Source organism: Falco rusticolus, chromosome 5 (assembly GCF_015220075.1).
Source record: "Falco rusticolus isolate bFalRus1 chromosome 5, bFalRus1.pri, whole genome shotgun sequence".
Lineage (NCBI taxonomy): Eukaryota > Metazoa > Chordata > Aves > Falconiformes > Falconidae > Falco > Falco rusticolus.
Genome location: NC_051191.1, coordinates 44,259,501 through 44,277,244, shown reverse-complemented (window position 1 = coordinate 44,277,244; position 17,744 = coordinate 44,259,501). Strand labels below are relative to the sequence as shown.

The following is a 17,744-nucleotide window of genomic DNA, read 5'->3' as shown; positions in this document are numbered from 1 at the left end:
GCTTTATTCAGTTTTCAGTCTCTTCCTACTGAATAAACGTCACAGAAGTATTTTTCAAGTTTAGTGGATCTCTGAGTTCATAGAAACAAGCCTTTCTTCCTTCCCTAAACCCAACAAAACTTACTTTTCTCCTGTTTCCTCTCTTCCCCAATAACTGACGCAAGTTGGTTCTTATGACATGTAATTTGGGATATCTTCTGAAGACTGCAGGCTATCTATTTTCTTCCAAATAGAAGAGCAAGAAATGCTGCCCAAGACCACCTCTTGTCTTGTTGTCATTACAACAAACAATGCAAATTCTTAGTATGAAAAAGATTTCATTTTTGCTGACAAGATGTGTTTTTGTTCTGGACCAGTTTCCACAGACAAGTTTGTTGACTTTCCTTAACCTTGGAAAGTTTCAGTTTTGGAAAGCTGTATTTTTAGCCAGAGGAAAAAAACAGAATAAGCTGACTTGTAATTTTGCATTTTTGATGTCAGCAAAGCAATTTGGTATCACTTCTAAGTCACAGTTATACATGAGAGAATAAAGCATTTTTTCAGTAGGGAAGTAGCACTCTAAATAGGGATGATATTTACTATGTAGCCATAGAACAGCTGGCTTTCTGTCAGAATATCTGACATGATCTGAATTCTGTAAAGCACCTGGATTTTTTTCATCCTATCCCTAAAGATGTTTTGAACTATTATTAGCAAAGTTTTGCACAAAAAGAAAATTCAAATATTTTAAAAACACAAACCACCAGAATACTTTTTAATGGGATTTTTCAATTACTTGTACAGGCTAAGGTGGATTTCATATCCTAATAATTTTCAGGCAAATATTAATACTCTTTACACACCAGAGAAACAACAAATGCTCAATTTTGAAAAGGAAATCTCAGTTACAGAAGTAGCATACAAATTTTAAGACATTTACTTGCCCATATGACAGAGAACTGGTTGTCATCTCAAAAGCTTTTTCATGTAACAAGTAATTTGAGGAATGTATAATATTAAAATGATTTGAAGTCCAGAGGAGGAAGCAATATTTTATTTTTCAGCACTACTTTGAAGGTATTCTGACTTCCAAAGGTGGCAGGACTGGTTGGCACAAGAAAAAGAATTTTTACATTGTTTTGCCATAGAGGTATTTGCTGTTTCTCAAGAGAACAGAATTGTCCAAGTTAACCAAGTTATTAAATAAACTGGAATTATGCCACATCATGAAATCTCAGAAGGGGTATGCACCAGCAGCAATAACTTAGATGAAAGGAGAAGGTAGAAACTTTTTTCCTACTCTCCCCACCATCTGGTTCATCTGGAGTAGGTTTCACATTTGTAACGCTTGTTTGAAAAAGCTGGTTTGAGAGATGTCTAATGGAGTTAGAGTTAGTTCCTTATGCAAAAGAATCATCTAACTCCAGTTTGAAAGTTGACTTTCTGATGAAAGATCTGTCATCACTAAGCTGTACAGAAGCATTGAAAGTATGTTGAATAACTTTGGTAACTCACTGAGAAGTTTTTCGCAGGCATCCCTGGTCCTCATTAAGGTTTGATATTTAATTGATATTTCAGGTGCTATTAATCTAGAATTATATCTTCTTTTTAGAAAGAGGATGTTTTCCTATGATGCTCAAAGCTGGCATATGCCATCATGCCATTTAGGTAGAACATGTCCACACGGCCTGTTTGAATGTTGTTTTCAAGCTGGTTTTTCTTAGGAAAAAAAAGCCTGTTAATTAGGGAAGTTTACTTTTTATATCATGTCCCCTTTGGAAGACTAAATCGGTTATATTTTATATCTTGAAATAGTCTGTTGAAAAAACATGACTCCTTTATTAGCACAGTGTATTTCCTGAGCTGTGACTGGGTTGCCTTGGTGTGGTCTGCCTTGCAGACCAGCTCAGCTGGACATTGCTGTAGTTGAGCTTCAGACAAGAACGAGCTGATCTGTATAGTTTAGACTCGTGACAAGTACTGGAGCCTTCAGCACTTAGGGGTAAGAACCAAGAAGTCTGGTACTGCAGTTCAGCGCCGTATATTGTCCTAATCTTTATGCTTTATTGCTTGCAAATCTGTGTTGCAGATTATGCTTTTTCTCAGACAGGTAAATATAAACAAGCAAACAGATATTTTTTCATTTTCTCTTGTAAAGAGAAGCATCTGTTCCTGATCTACACCTTGTGGGAGAAAAAGAGAAATCTTTGGATTATAAAGGCAGATGGCAGCCTAAAGGCGGCATGTCATTACAGAGCTATTCATATGTAGTCATTTCCTCAAGTCAGTTAAAATACTTTCTCTTCAGGGTTTTTATTTTGTTTTTTTCATAATGTTCCTCCCACCTTTCTCTTTGATAATAACTCATTTTAGGAAACAGTAACAGAATAAGAATACTGTACAACAGGGGAAAAACTTTGGCCACTTGCTTAGATTTCAAAACAGTAAGAGATTTGAATAATGGAACAGAAATTGTCAATTCCTAATGAGGACCATTGCTAAATTCTTCTGTCCTATAAATTTTTATTAACCAAAGCAGATTATCCTGAACATTAAGGATGGGCTAGCAGGGGGGCTTTAGCTGCATGTCCATAGTGAGTATGGCAGTACTTGTGAACAGTGCTATTGGGTTCTGTTCCTCTTCCTGTAACTTCTTCATACTTTGTTTTAGGGCTTGCAAATAAATAATAATGTTTTGAACTAAGCGTTTTGATATTGCATTCCATATTTTATCCATGTAACAACAAATAGCAGTTATATGTCCAGGAATCTTTAGCCACTTCTAGAAATTTTGTCGTGGATATCACTTTAGAATGCAACTTTGTGTATTTCAGTCATGCAGTGCAATATTTATGCATCTGTTGTCAGTTTCCAGCATTAGTGAGGGCTGAAGAAATCTCATTTTTCACTCAGGTTTATGCTGTTTACAATACTGAATAGTTCTTCTTAAAGCTACCAAAGTTCTTCTGGCATTTTGGTATGACAGAAGGGAGAGTAGACATACCAGGCAGCAAATATTTTATCAAGACATGAATATAAAAGTCAGATTTCTGTCAATATTTTGAAATCAACATACAGCTTTCAGCAAGATACTAAACGACCTAAGTAAAGATATATGGGTGCACTTTTTGGATGGATTAGTATTTATAAAGAAAGACCTGTCAGGCTTCACTTCTATCAGGTTCTTCCTCATGTTCTATGAGAGTTTAAGTAAAGTCACATTCAGGAGCATGTTAACTTGTCCATAGAAAATCTGCTATTCTATTTACTGTTTCTTACTGTATTACTGCAGCTTTTTGTAATGACTTTGTGCATGTGAATCATGTACATTTGGATCTATGCATGTGTTTTTAGAGCATTATGTTTGAAGTCTTTTGTTTGTAACCACTACCATATATATATAATTAACTACTACATTTCATTAAAAAATTCAATTTTATTGCAGAATTTTTACAAGACTGAACTGAACAAGGAAGAGATGTATATTCGCTATATTCATAAGCTCTATGACCTACATCTGAAAGCACAGAACTTCACAGGTAATTTAGTACAAACTAGAAAAAGATATTTAGGGCTGGTCTGTGATTTGTGGTCTTCTGCAAACCTGTAAGCTGTATCCTCAGTGTAGAACATACTGACCCAGGCAACAGCTGAGTTTCCTTGCCCAATTAAACTCTCTCAAAATACGGGTTTTTTTCAGCTCCACAACTCTGCTGTGCCATGTTGAATGTAAATGACTACTATTGGTAGACACTAGCAATAAATGTGTGATACAGTCATTCTTCACCCAAGAGGAGTAAAATTCAGAGGAAGTTTCTGCGAGTCCATTTGGTAGTATCTGAGCCTGTATACTTTTTTCTAATGCTGCTGGTTAGCTGTTTGTGATGTTTTGCACAGCTGTGTTTCAGAATCTAACTTTTAGGTTAAAAAAAAAGAAACAGACTCGTATTGCTTACTAACGATGAGACAGAGACCCTAAAACCTTTAACAAGTATAGCACTTTGCTGCTGTCTTTCTGAGTCTTGGCATATCACATTTGCAGTGCTGTTGTCCAGGATTTCTCACTGTGAATGTAGTGCCAGGGCTGGCCATTATCTTTTAAATGAAGAAATAAGAAGACAATATACATGGTTGTTTATACAACATAAAGTGCACTTCATTTGGGTAACTACATGCCGTCAATAATTGCTGGAGAAGATAAATGCAGTATCTCTTTAAATTAGCCAATCTTTGACTGTGAAAATATTTAAGTGACCTTATAATACCTCTGTCTTTTTCCCAGTGTTTGCAATTGCAACTGCATGTGTTCAAAATCACTCCAGAATATTTTCCTTCTCAAAAACAGATTAGTTCACTGCGGATCACTAGTAAACAGGCTACAGGTACCTACTGCCACAAGCAAATTTCCTTGTGCTTTTCTGCTATCCATAGGAAAGATCCTTTCTTTGAAATTTCCACAGTCATGGGTTTGAAGTGTAGACTAGCTAGGATATATTAAGGAGAGGTTTTAATTTCCTCATGTGACCTGGCAGTAGTGAGTCACAAGAGAGTTTTGATTATCAAGCAGCATCTTTGCCACAGCTGGCTTTTGTGCCAAACTGTTAATTTCCTGATTTTACATAACAGATGTTAGTAACTATTTAAGTAACGCTGAGCTCCCTTTGCAAATCAGCTGCTAATGTCTAATGTGTGTCCAGTTTACCATCAGCAGTGATATGAACCTAATTTTAATTATTTTGCTATCCATTCTTATTTTAAACAGTATTTTGCTCAAAATTTATTTCCAGGACTTTGTTCTATTTCCTGTGTATTTATTATTCACATGTGTGATTTCTGCATTCTTCACCATAGTAGATTACAATACTTTATTTTTTTTTCATTTATTTTATTTTATTTTTTTCCCATGACAGCCTTAAGGAAGGATTGTATCACACCCATGGCACTAGGATAGAGAGTCTTTCCACTATAAAACAGACCTATGTAGTCCATTGCCTTGCCTCATCAATTGATGGCAATACTCAGACCTTTTGTAAAACAGCTGATCAAAAGTACACGGGAGTAGAAAAAAAAGTTTGGTACTTCTTCAGCATTCATACACGTTGCACCATTAGCTCATGGACTGCAGTTTCATTCTAGGGGTGAAACCAGCTTGCTCTTAAAATATTTTTTTTTTCTCTTTTGATAGTATGATTTACAGGACTGTTTCTAATAATTCTCTGGAAAAAAAAAAAAACCCGCAAGTTCTTTTTAATACAAAACGTAGCTTCATATCTTTCTTGACACAGCACTTAGTTACAGCTATAAATGTAACTCTTTTGAGGCACATAAATGCACCGTTTCCTCTTGTGTCCCCTCAGTCACCTGAGAAGTGTAATGAGTTTGTCTTTTTATCTATCTACCTTAGAAATGTTTAGGTTTTTTAATCTTTCCTGTATAAATTGAATTTCCCATATCATGAGTCAACCCTGTATATCTCTCCTTACTGTTTTGGTGCACAGCCAATAGTTACAGGCCTCTCTCAGAGGTACCGATATGTTGGTTGTTATGCTGGACACTGCCAGACACAGGATGCTGTGTAGAGGAACTCTTTGGATCTTTCATCCAGTATGGCCATGCTTATTTTAGAAACTTTCTATATATATATCTATCTATAAAAACTTAAAAAAATGGTATGGGAGACAAAAATATGTAAAAACTGAGGACTTGTAAGCCAAGTTAGAAAGGAAGGGTCATAGTGAGATATCCTGACATGTATTTATGCTCTGCTATCTTTTGCTTCCTTATTATTTTGAATGATTTGTTATCAACTTCATGGTTTTTTTTTTAAATTGGTATATAATTGTGTTGCATATTTCTAGTACCAAACCGCAGCATGAAACTGACAACAGTTGTTACCAGTCAAGCAGCCTGAGAGCTGGGTGATACCAGAATCCAGGTTGTCTGTGCAACTTCAGCCCATTTCCCTTGCACGTGTATTGCAGTGCAGCATAGTTTTGCACCGTGCTTAGCATTTTACAACATTGGGATTCAAAGCACACTCTCCAACAAACATCTCCTGCAGTGACGTTTTTTTATCCACAGGTTCTTAATCTGGATGCGTAAGAGGAACACTGCTGTTAGAATGTAGAGTTTGATTTATGTCGCTTGTCTTATGGCAACTTATATGGCAGAGGCAGAAGTAGGATATGGTTCTCTGGGAGAAACTTAGCTTAGCATAAAAAGTACTTTAGTACTTCACAGTTATTTTCTGCCATTTGTACAACCTATGAAACCTGCAAGAAAGTAAGTCCAGTAGGTGACGTCTTTCTCCAGTGCAGTACACCTCCAGAGCATGGCCCATCTTTGTACTGACTCACTCATGCAAAGTGGTCCTGTGAGTGGAAGAACAGACTGGGAACACTAACTTGGAAAACAATAATGCATATGCACAGCTAGCCAAATTGAATTGTCATAACCAGTAGTAATTCTGGTGTTTTGTAATTGGCCAAAGTCTATCTTTGTGTTAGAGACATTCATTTAATATCACTTTTAGTGTACTTTTTCTAAGGAATCCTTTAAATCAAAGTAAAAATAGTAATCATTTTTATATTCCCAGGCTATTACTGCCAACCATGATCTAAAGATTACTACACAGTTCTCTGACCAGAGAGCAACACTAGGTTTGACTCCTTCCCAAATGAAAAAGAAATAAAGAAATTATATTTTTAAAAAATATATTGTCTGTGTACTTCTAGATTACTTGTTAGGGTAAAGGCTTAGCTATGAGGGATTTATTTCTCAATGGCAAGAATGGAGTCTATTAAGCACACATCTGCCTCTCCATTTCCCTCCCAGCCCTCATCTCTTTTGGACTGTGTCCACGGTCCTATCTGTTGTCTTTCCTTTATCTCTACTGATGTTCCTCATGTTCTGGTCCTTGTTCCCTGTTCAGACAGCAGAGCCGTTAGGAGTTTCTTCTTAGCAGTAGGGAGAACTAGAGTTAAGCAGAAGTTGTTTCTTAATTTCTCTGTCCCCTTTGTATTGTCAGACTTCAGGAAAACTGTCCCAGTGATTCCACTTTAAATAGTGTGTGAAAATCGTAAGCTGAATTTATTATAGCTATAGATAGTAACTGTCCAAAATCAGCACTACCATCTGTCTTATACTTGAAATAAATCAGTTACGCGTTAAAAAGGTGCATCTCATCAAGAGCATTCACATTTCTGTGTACTTTGTTTGGCTGTTTTATTTGTTTGGTGTTCGTAAGTACCATGCTATAATTTGTCTTGTAGAGGCTGCCTACACGCTCCTGCTGTACGATGAGCTGTTGGAGTGGTCAGATCGGCCACTGAGGGAATTTCTCAACTACCCCATGCAAACAGAGTGGCAACGTAAAGAGTGTCTCCATCTGACCATCATTCAAAACTTTGACAGGGGAAAGGTAAAACGGTCCTATTTTACTGAGTGGATCTGGAAAGGATAGTTTATTAATTTTAGGACCTTACTTCGAGGGGTGCAATCTTTTCTCATATAGAGGGGAACTGTTATTGCCTGATTAAGCAGTTACTTAGTGACACAGTGAATTTCTTTTAATCCTGTGTTTGTATCCTAGAAATCCCACAATTACATGTGAGAATAATTTGCACTTGTGTAGCAATTCCTTTTGTAATTGGCAAAGCACTTTAGAAAACGTCGTATAATTTCACCTCATTTTAAAGGTGGTGCAAATGAGCCATATAAAGCTAATGAAATTCACTTGGTGACCAAGTGAGGAAAAAAATTCAGGCGTCTGGATTATAAGGACTATGTTTACACCTTCTTAATTGTGTTCTCTCTTTTAGAGTAGCAATTGCAGAATCTCTAAAGGGAATGGGTTTGGGGAATCACAGTTCATTGCCATAACTGAGAATGCTTATTTTGAATTAAGCAAGAGTAAATATCCTGTAGTCTAAAATTTCATATATATTTTCTGTGATTATTTGTCTGGCTGATAAACAAGCAATTCATTGCCATTTTATGTAGCTAGTGTAATATCCATTTAAGCCTATTAAATGTAATCAAACTGATGTTGATCATCATTTGTTTCAAAAGATTCTGTAATCAGCTTATAGAGTTTAACTTATATGATGCAATAAAATATTTTCCAATATACGAAAATTGAGGATATGTAAAGAATAGAATTTTAAAATGTAAAAATCATACTGTATTGTATCAATCTCATATGTAGTATCAGAGGAGATGTTTATCAATATAATGACTTATATCTTGTGTAGTGATACTCCTGTAAGAATAATTTATTAAATAGGTCTCTAAATATAATTTCAATTCTTCAAAGAATTCATCAGTATTACTCAGTAGCTATCATCAGTGTGTCTAGTGGGCAATATGTTCTAATATTTTCAGTTACTGGAAGAATGACTTGGTATAGAAGTATAGAAAGAACAGACTACTAAAATCACAAAATGTCAAAGAGTTGCTTTGAAATTAACTGAACATCTTTTACTTGCTTGCAGTGTTGGGAAAATGGCATTATCTTATGCAGGAAAATTGCAGAACAGTATGAGAGCTACTATGACTACAGAAACCTCAGCAAGATGAGGGTAACGTACCTGAGTAACTTTTGTCAATCAGAGATCCAAATCTTCATAGTTTGGATTAAAAATATTACTTAGAAAATGAAATTTTCTATGGAACAGTCCTTAAGTTTGGTTTGCAAATTTTATTTTTTAGCTTGTGGGGTTTTTTCTACAGTAAAGAATTTTAAAAAAAGGGGAGTGAGCTTTTTGGAGAAAAATAGTAAAATAAATGATCTTGCAGTGTTTGTACCTGTAAAGCATCCCTTTTGTGTGCATGCTTGTTGCTACAAATTATTAAAATTATTACAGATTCACTTTCATTGGTTTCCTGTGGTTTAGCCAGGGAATGTCCTTTATACAGTCCTTCACTAGGAGCAGCAACGTATCTTTGTAGTTGTGATTGCAAGCATACAGCTTGCAATAAGCAACATACTCCTTTGTCATTTTTTTTATTTACTGCTTAAAAATATCATCTCTTTAATATCCTGTAGCCAAAATAAATCTTTCCTGGCACAGTCTTCCTGCTCTTTCATTTTTCTTGGAACTCTAAAGCATGGTTTCTTTCTTCATTCTTTCTGATACTGTATTTTAAAGGTTAATCAGTCTTCCCTTTTCTTACCCATTTCTGATGGATTCAATTTTATATTACAGCTTCCTTTTTGAATTTTCTGTGTGCCTAGGATGCTTGCTTCCAGGACTGACTGAATTATACTTAATCCAGAGCTGTTTAACAGCATTATGGAAAATTCTCAACACAGAGCTATGTGGTAGTACTCCCTGTGATCAGCTTATTCCATATATATTTAGATATCCCACTGACAGAATCCTATAAGCAAAAGCAAACTGACTATCATCATGTGAATAAAATAATTAGTTTATGCACATTTAATTAATTGCACTTAATATGGTTTATGTTTGAATTGAGAAATACCCTTCTGCTATCTCTGTGCCATGTATGTTAATTCAAGACGGGAGGTGCAGGGATTTTTCATAGCACTATAACAAGGCAGCTGTTGGTATGGTATACACATTAAATAGCTGTCTGCATAGCTAAAATAGGGCTAATACTGGGGTTTTTTTTCCACAGTGTTAAGAACTTAAGAACAGAGAATGCTTTGCTGAAATATCATCAGAAAAAGGGGGCTTCATTAAGATCACTCTGTGTCTGTTTTGAGTAAAATAAAAGCAGAATGTATTGATCAAAAATAATGTTCATTGCTACTGTGAGATTTTTAAAGGAACTCACATGTGACACTGAAGTCATTGGAATCTGATATGATTTGGACACAACTTTCTTTAATATGGAAATTGTACTTTGCTGACTAAACTGACAATATTACTGTCATGCGTTTGGATGATTAGCAGATTACTGGGTCATATGTTTCAGACTGCATTTCTGTTACTTCCATTTTTCATTAAAGATCTATGCATTTTGTCATTATTTTACCCCTTTAATATAGGTACTTCATATTTAAAAGCAGCTTTTTTACTTCTTGGAAGTTTTCAGGTCATTAAGAAGTATAATTATTTAATCTGAATCATTCAGAGTCTTCATAGAATGGTTTGGGTTGGAAGGGACCTTAAAGATCATCTATTTCCAACCCCCCTGCCACAGACAGGGACACCTTCCACTTGACCAGGTTGCTCAAAGCCCCATCCAACCTGGCCTTGACTTCTCTATGCCCTTATCATTGCTTAGAGGTGCACTGCAATTCCAGTACTCCAGAGCAGTGTGCTGAAAGCCCCTCCCTTTTGTAATAGCTTAAGGTAAAAACATGTTTTCAAAAAAGACTAATTGCATTTCTTATCAATCTCACCCAGATGATGGAAGCATCTTTGTATGATAAAATTATGGATCAACAGCGTTTGGAGCCAGAATTTTTCAGAGTTGGATTCTATGGGAAAAAGTTCCCATTCTTCTTGAGAGTAAGTGATGCGAAAACAAACAGAATGGAGTAATTCTGGAATTAATTCATAATTTATTCATTCATAATCACTTTCTCTATGTGAGAATTTGTTCATACCACGTGCAAGTTCTTAGCCTATGAGAAACAAGGAAATCTTTGTGGTAATTAATGAAATATCCTCATGTTTTCAGGGTTAAGAAAAGGTTGTGTCTAGTGAAAGGACAAATGCTAGGCTTCCAGACTCCAACACAAACTCAATATTCATGTTTATGTTGGAAACCATGCACCTGTACTTTTCCACACACCGGCATCTTTTCATGGTAGTTGGTTCCTTTATCCTGTTCTGTTTCTGCTGGTGGCCGCTCAGAAGGCGGCTGTCAGGAGAGTTATCCCTTGGTAGTGGGACAATCAGTAATTTAGCATTTAAGTAATTACGTTCCCAAGTTCCATTTTTTAAAAAAATTAGTTAAAATTCAACATGCTGACTTTCATTAATTATCAATAGACTAAAGCTGACAAGATATTTAAAGTTACTCTTGAACGTTTATCTTGGATTCTGAAGTTACCCAAGTGCCCTCAAAATTGTTAGTTATGTTTACACTGTTTCCCTCTTTCACAGTCTGCAGTGGTTTAGCCGCATTGACTGTCACATTGGGAAGAGAACAAAATCCATCTTATTCGTGGAGCTGCTGCAATTGTAATGCAAGCTCCTCTTCCTGTGGTAATTCAAATAAGTGACAAAGGAACTTCCTCTGTATGGTGGAGGCCTAAAAAGCCTGAATTTTCTTGCCTTTGTGGTGGGGAAAATGACAAATTCCAAATGGTAAATACAGCATGAAGTTCTCCCCTTTAAAAGAGATGAACAAAAAGTCTTCAGGGCACATAGGTTTTTGTATTGCCTAGTAGTCATCTGAATATAACATCTGTGTAAACCAATTTGAAAATGTTAATTAGAAAGAATTTTAATGTTTAGATTACTGAATGTTAACTGATGAAGTGAAAGTACTGAAAAGTTACACAATAGTGCAGTACTTTCGGACCTGTAGGTCTTTCAACTGCTTATGCATCTGCCCAGGAAGTATTTATGCATTTTCCAAGTTAAATGTACATTGCACAGTTTTATACATGCAGCAGCAATAAGGAACACCTCAAAACTTACTATATTGGATTTATTTTGTTATGGCAAAGCAGTTTGTAAGTCTGGCTGTGTTAGCTATAGAAGGAATAAAGAGTAAAAAGCTTTCACGTTTTCATTTGTGGTTGCACAATGATATTATTGCAGTTGATTTCTTAAAGCAATTCCTATGAAATTCCAGGCTCTCAGAATTCAATGCTTACTGTGTCTGTTGTCAAGATATTATGAGGAAAACAGCTGTTTCTATCTAAACCTGCTTCAAAAGGAATACAGTAGTAATGACTTTTTAGAATTCTCTAATGTAGCCTTTAAGAGGAAACTCATTTAAGAGTGTTTTAGGAAAATGGTTACGGTATTTCCTTCTTTTAAATATGTATGCAAGCAGAATCAAACCAAAAAGTGCTGTCCACTGCTACAGGAAGCCCTCAGCACCACCACAGTCAGTGACCAGTTTCAACAGCTATTCCAATTCCAGGCATCTCATGTTGCATGTAGGATGTGTGTTCTATCTGTGTTCATGTTGCACAATCTCAGGAAAATAATGGTGCAACTTCACAGTGCGCATCCAGGTAAAAGAAATTATGTTGGAGCCAGAAGTATTCTTTTACTTCATATTGCAAAAACTGGGTATTTTTAATTTACCAAGCTGATAATTGATAAACATTTAGAGGAAAAGGCAAATCAAATGCATTCTACCATTTCCTTTTGCATTTTCTTCAGAATGATAAAACTTCAGAGCAAAGTTTCCTAGTTCCTTATGGGAAGGACTTTCAGCCCCTTTCATTGTCTTAACCATCTGTTGCATTATATTTTTGTTATATATTTTATACAATATGATATATTATGTTAGTTACATACTTTAATCCAATAAGAACAGTTTTTCCTTTCAGACTTTTATTAAACTTTAAGTATAACAATTGAAATTTTCCAGACTTTTGAATAAAACATACTTTATATGGTAAATTTTCCTTCTTCTAACCTGTTCTTTCTAGATTTCTTATTTTCATTCTTGCTTTTTGTTTCTTTTTTTTTTTCCCTTCTTAAAATGATGTAAAAATTGCCCAGAAAGTCTATATTCAAGAGCTTGTGTTTGGATCTATTTAACGATACCCAATTATTTTCACATAACTTGCTCTTGGTTTTTTTTCCTCATTCTGCTCAGAATAAGGAATTCGTTTGCCGAGGACATGACTATGAAAGGCTGGAGGCCTTCCAGCAGCGCATGTTGAATGAGTTCCCACATGCCATTGCTATGCAACATGCTAATCAGCCAGATGAGACCATCTTTCAGGCAGAAGCACAGTGTATCCACATAATCGCAAACCCATACGCTGCAGTTACGTTTTTCATGCTTTTAAAAAATGTAGGTACACCAATAGCCAATTTCAGTCACAATGTGCCTCTACTGAAATAAATGGTAGGTGAGAATTCCCCTGCAATTTGTCCTATTCACTCTGTTATGTTTAGAATTCTTTTGTGTAATTGTTGGTTCTATTTAAAAATTCCTTGACAAGTTATTAAGATTCTTACTTTAGCCAAAAGTACTTCTAAAACTATCGCTGCTGTGATAATGGTGTACCGGTTCAAGTTACAGTCATTCAGGTTCTTACAATAAAACATAATGCTAGCATGGCGTGACATATCAAGTGTAACAATACATTTAATTAAATCCCTTTACTCTGTGTACTAGTCCATTGTAAATAGCTCTATTTGAAAAAGAAATATGAAATTTTCAACAAAACAGTACAAAGAAATACCAAAACATGAAAAATCTCTCAGGTTCCTTTCCCAAGCCAAGTCTAGAAGCATTTCATGATGCACACTTTTTAAAGAGTTTTTCTTCTGTCATGCTTCGGGAGTCAATATGCTTTGCTGATCTGAATGAGGTAGGATAGCCTTAACTATATACACATAGATTTGCAGATTTATGCAGTGACACCAATTCCAGAAAACCAAGAAGTCCTGCAGAGAGATGGCATTCCTGATAACATCAAGAGCTTTTACAAAGTAAATCACATCTGGCGATTCCGATATGACAGGCCATTTCACAAAGGGACCAAGGACAAGGAAAATGAATTCAAGGTAAACTACTATGCCCCTTTGCCAAGCTACTGAACCTGTAGATTTTTTTGTGACATCAATGATAGTTGTGTTACTGAAACATCATTTGTAGTTGTATTATTCAACCAAGTGTAGTATAATAAATATTCTAGAGGACGTGGTAGCTCCAGCTTGACTTATTTTAAATAAAGTAATATGAAAAATATATGGGTGATGGGAGGGTCTTGTTGTATATCAGAATAGGGGAGAAAAACAAGTACTTATTTGTTCTTGCATTGGTGATACGTAGAAGGCAGAATTGGAGACAGCAGAGCAGCCTCCAGAGACATTTGTAAGGTAGAAGAGAAAACTTTGAGTAATCTGAGGTATGTTTAGGACTGACAAAAGTTATCTCTCCCCAGAGCAAGGGAGAGACAGTTTTGACTAAACTACAGCATAATGTTCTGTTCCTGTGATATCAAGACTAAAAACTGCCTCTGAACTTGGAGATTGTCTCAGGGAAGAACAGTAGTTCCTTCCCTAATATGTAAATGAACACTGTTCCTCCTAATAAAAATGTCACATGGAAAATTCATCTTATATTTTTCTGGAGCAATTTGAATTCTGACCCACTAAAAACACATCCTGACACAGAATATGTTCTGGTATTCAGACACACAAACAGAATCATCCCAAATAATTTCGTTATAAAGTTAGAGAAAATAACTTTAAGGGCAATAAATTAACTAAATTAAGTCACTATTATCTTCTAATTAAAGCTTAGGGCTTTATTTTAATTGTACACCTTATATATTTTGTGTTAGCATTATCTTTTGTGTTGATTTGTCATTTTAAAAACCTCTTGCACAAAGTGTTTAACAGTAGTACATTTGAGTATCCCATCAGCCATACCTTGGAATCTCACATAAGATTTCATAGAGGAGTTGTTCTGGTTCTGAACGCTCCCTCTTCTCACGTTATCTGGGATAGGAAACGTTAAAGTGCTAAGTCAGTTGTGAGTGACTTTTGGAGATTAGGGGACATCACAGAGTACAGAATAATACCATGTTTAGGGATGAAGAATCAGCAGAAATTACTGCTTAGTATTAGGTCCTAGAAAGCAAGGAGAAAAGTGAATGTCAAAGGCTTCTGGGATAGACATTTCGGTAGAAATTTGGATGTTAATTTTATGTATATTGTTACTTAAATGAAGGATTATTAAAGAAAACTGAGAATGATTAAGAAAATTATAGAGGCAAATTGGGGAAATAATCTGGATTTATGTATTGCAGAGTCTATGGGTGGAAAGAACCACACTGATCTTGGTGCAGAGCTTACCTGGAATATCTCGTTGGTTTGAAGTGGAAAAACGTGAAGTAGTGAGTATGATACAGATGACAATACATATTGTGGGTTGGTTTACTTCCTTAATCATATGTTATTTGATGAACTAATTTAAGATTTATTAACCATATCTCATTTCCTTGAGCCATGTTTCAAGTTGGCTACAACAAAATTATTTGCAAAGTATTTTGAGTTGTCTGGTTTCTCTTATCTTGAAAAGTATTAAGAACCACCCATATGATTCATTTAAACAGTTGAGGAAAACAGAAGTTGAGAACAATAACGGGCTGCCAAACACAACATCTAATGTCAGCAAATTACTTTCTTAAAACTCAGCATGGTGAAATATTTTATACTTAGAATATCTATAGCTTAACTTATCTTTCAGTATTCTTGAAAAGCACGCATTCTCCAAGTTCCTGTAACACAGCAAACTCCATGTGGGTATATCTCTGTGTCTGCCTAGACCTCTGTTGAAGTTCCCACTTCTCAGCATGGGTAGGGAAGCGTGCCTACACAGAACCCATAGGAACAGTGTCTAATGCAGCAGTATTGCTGACGCATCGTAATTTCTTCTCCTTTCTTGTTATATTTCTTAGAAAATCCTTAAAGACATTTCAAATGTATTCGGAGGAGAGCTTCTATAAAGATCTCTAAATAACTGGTCAGTTGTTGAGCCCAGGAGTATAACATCTGTAACTACTTTCTTTCCTGTCAACGCCAGACTTGCAATGGTCCCATTAAATATAGGGTTCCCATTGTGCAACTGATTTTTTCTAAAACTTTGTTGTGTTTTTCTTTTAAAATAGCAACAAAATGTCATTTGTTCACCATCCTGATATTCCCCTGTAGAAAACTAAAAAAGGAATTTAGCAAAAATTAAAATTGTGTGCAACAGGAGAAATTTTTAGTTGACTCCTACTGAGTCCTTACTAGGTTAATATGACCCTAATATGAAGATTCTCAGTTTACTATCATGTTACCATTATAGTCAATGTTTCTAAAAGTTAACTGTAAAAATTTTTCCTAGACACATACTAGATCATGGCTGAGGTTTGTACTCATAAGTTTTGGTAAATTATAGCAACTGCAGGTCTGTACTCTTGATATTGCTTAGCTTTTTGCTTTTCCTGCAGATCACACTACCTGTGAGAAAAGCTTCCTCACCCTCTAGAAGGGATAGGCACACCCCGCTCAAGGACTACCCTTGATTATCATCTTATCTCAAAGCTTACATTCAAACCCCTCATCCATAATATCTAGTTGTTGACTTCACTTTGGGTGAGGGAAGTAACTTGCTGGAACTGAAGCTCTGCTCTGTGCCCTTAAGCATGGTGTGAAGCTCTCCCTCACCTCAAGCCCAGTTTAGGTAGTTACCAAGGACAGTTTAGCCCTGAATTCCAAAAGTTCTACCACAGGCTGAAGTGTGTAGGTGCTTTGCAGCAAGGGCTGAGTAACTTCTCAAGGTCAGATAATGAACCTACAAGAGGGGCACAGTCGTTTATTTTGGTCCTTGATTATGTGATAAAATTAACTCTCTGCGCTCAGAGTGTACACTCAAGAGAGTGTAGCCCAGGTGAGAAGAACTTTCTCTGCCCCAATACTCTAGGAAATAGAATAACATTGGGTTTTTTTAAGAAATAAAAAAATACATTTAATATTTATTAATATTAATATGTTTCATCTTTCAACTAGATTAAGTATGTTTGCAATGTTCCTCACTCCCCTTTCAGGTGGAAATGAGTCCCCTTGAGAATGCTATTGAAGTCTTAGAAAATAAGAACCAGCAACTGAGAACACTGATTAGTCAGTGTCAAACTCGACAGATGCAAAATATTAACCCTCTCACGATGTGTCTGAATGGGGTCATTGATGCAGCAGTTAATGGTGGAGTTGCTAGATACCAAGAGGTAAGCAATTTATTTTCTGTTTATTAAAAATTTGTCATAAGACAGTTTTTTATTGATTTCTTTCTCTTACTATTGTAGATCCTCTGTATGAATTGAGGACAGAAAGTACTATATCAATAATAGTTTTAATTATACCTATATCTCAGTTTTGGTTGAGGTGATGTTAAATATGTACAGCTTTATTGAAACAACGGTCTTGTTGCAGATAGTACCATGAAATTTGAGTCATGAGTTTGTTCACAATTACCTTGCATTCTTGCATGGTTGGTTTGGGTATTTTTAATGAAATAGTTAGTTGTAACTATGTTATTATAATGTATTTCTTTCCTCTGTCTTTCTAGGTCATGAGCTACTTCTAGCCAACCAGCAAATTTACTTTTGTATACTGAAATTCTGATTTTAAGATATAGATACATAGATCTATAGATATGTAAAAAATTATTTTCTTGAAGAATCATATTTTTCTAGATCCTACTTCTTTCTTTTCTCGAAGTTTTTAAGGAAAGCTACTTTCTGGAAAAATCTCATAAGAAATAATACATATAATTAAGAAATGTCTAATGCTGCATTTGTTCTGAAAAGTTGTTCCTCGTATTATCATCTCTGAATCATCTTAGGACAACCTTAAATGTTTGGGATGCTGTATTTCCACAAAGTTCTGTGGAATTTCAAAATGGCAGTAAAAACAAAGGAAGGCTATTTCTTTTACAGCCCAGCTTGATCTTCCTCTTTCTCCTAATGGTCTTATGAAATACTTGAGTCTGCTGGTTGTTCCTTTTCCATTGAAAATGTCAAGTTGAATATTCTGTCCACTTGTCTCAAAGGCTGCAATATTCAGTGTTCGCTCAACAGCGTTGTATTTGGTAAAACTGAA

At 35.6% G+C, this 17,744-nt stretch overlaps 1 protein-coding gene across 4 annotated transcripts in view; it reads left to right on the top strand.

The window, feature by feature from the left end:
* The window catches only part of DOCK4 (dedicator of cytokinesis 4), a 256,389-nt gene that overhangs the window by 218,719 nt on the left and 19,926 nt on the right, over window positions 1–17,744 (top strand). For all 4 annotated transcript variants that reach the window (XM_037388680.1, XM_037388679.1, XM_037388681.1 and 1 more), the window contains 8 exons: window positions 3,425–3,518; window positions 7,251–7,399; window positions 8,472–8,558; window positions 10,356–10,460; window positions 12,739–12,880; window positions 13,492–13,658; window positions 14,909–14,995; window positions 16,694–16,870. In XM_037388680.1, coding sequence (XP_037244577.1) covers window positions 3,425–3,518; window positions 7,251–7,399; window positions 8,472–8,558; window positions 10,356–10,460; window positions 12,739–12,880; window positions 13,492–13,658; window positions 14,909–14,995; window positions 16,694–16,870 — 1,008 coding nt within the window. The remainder of the gene's footprint in view (window positions 1–3,424; window positions 3,519–7,250; window positions 7,400–8,471; window positions 8,559–10,355; window positions 10,461–12,738; window positions 12,881–13,491; window positions 13,659–14,908; window positions 14,996–16,693; window positions 16,871–17,744) is intronic.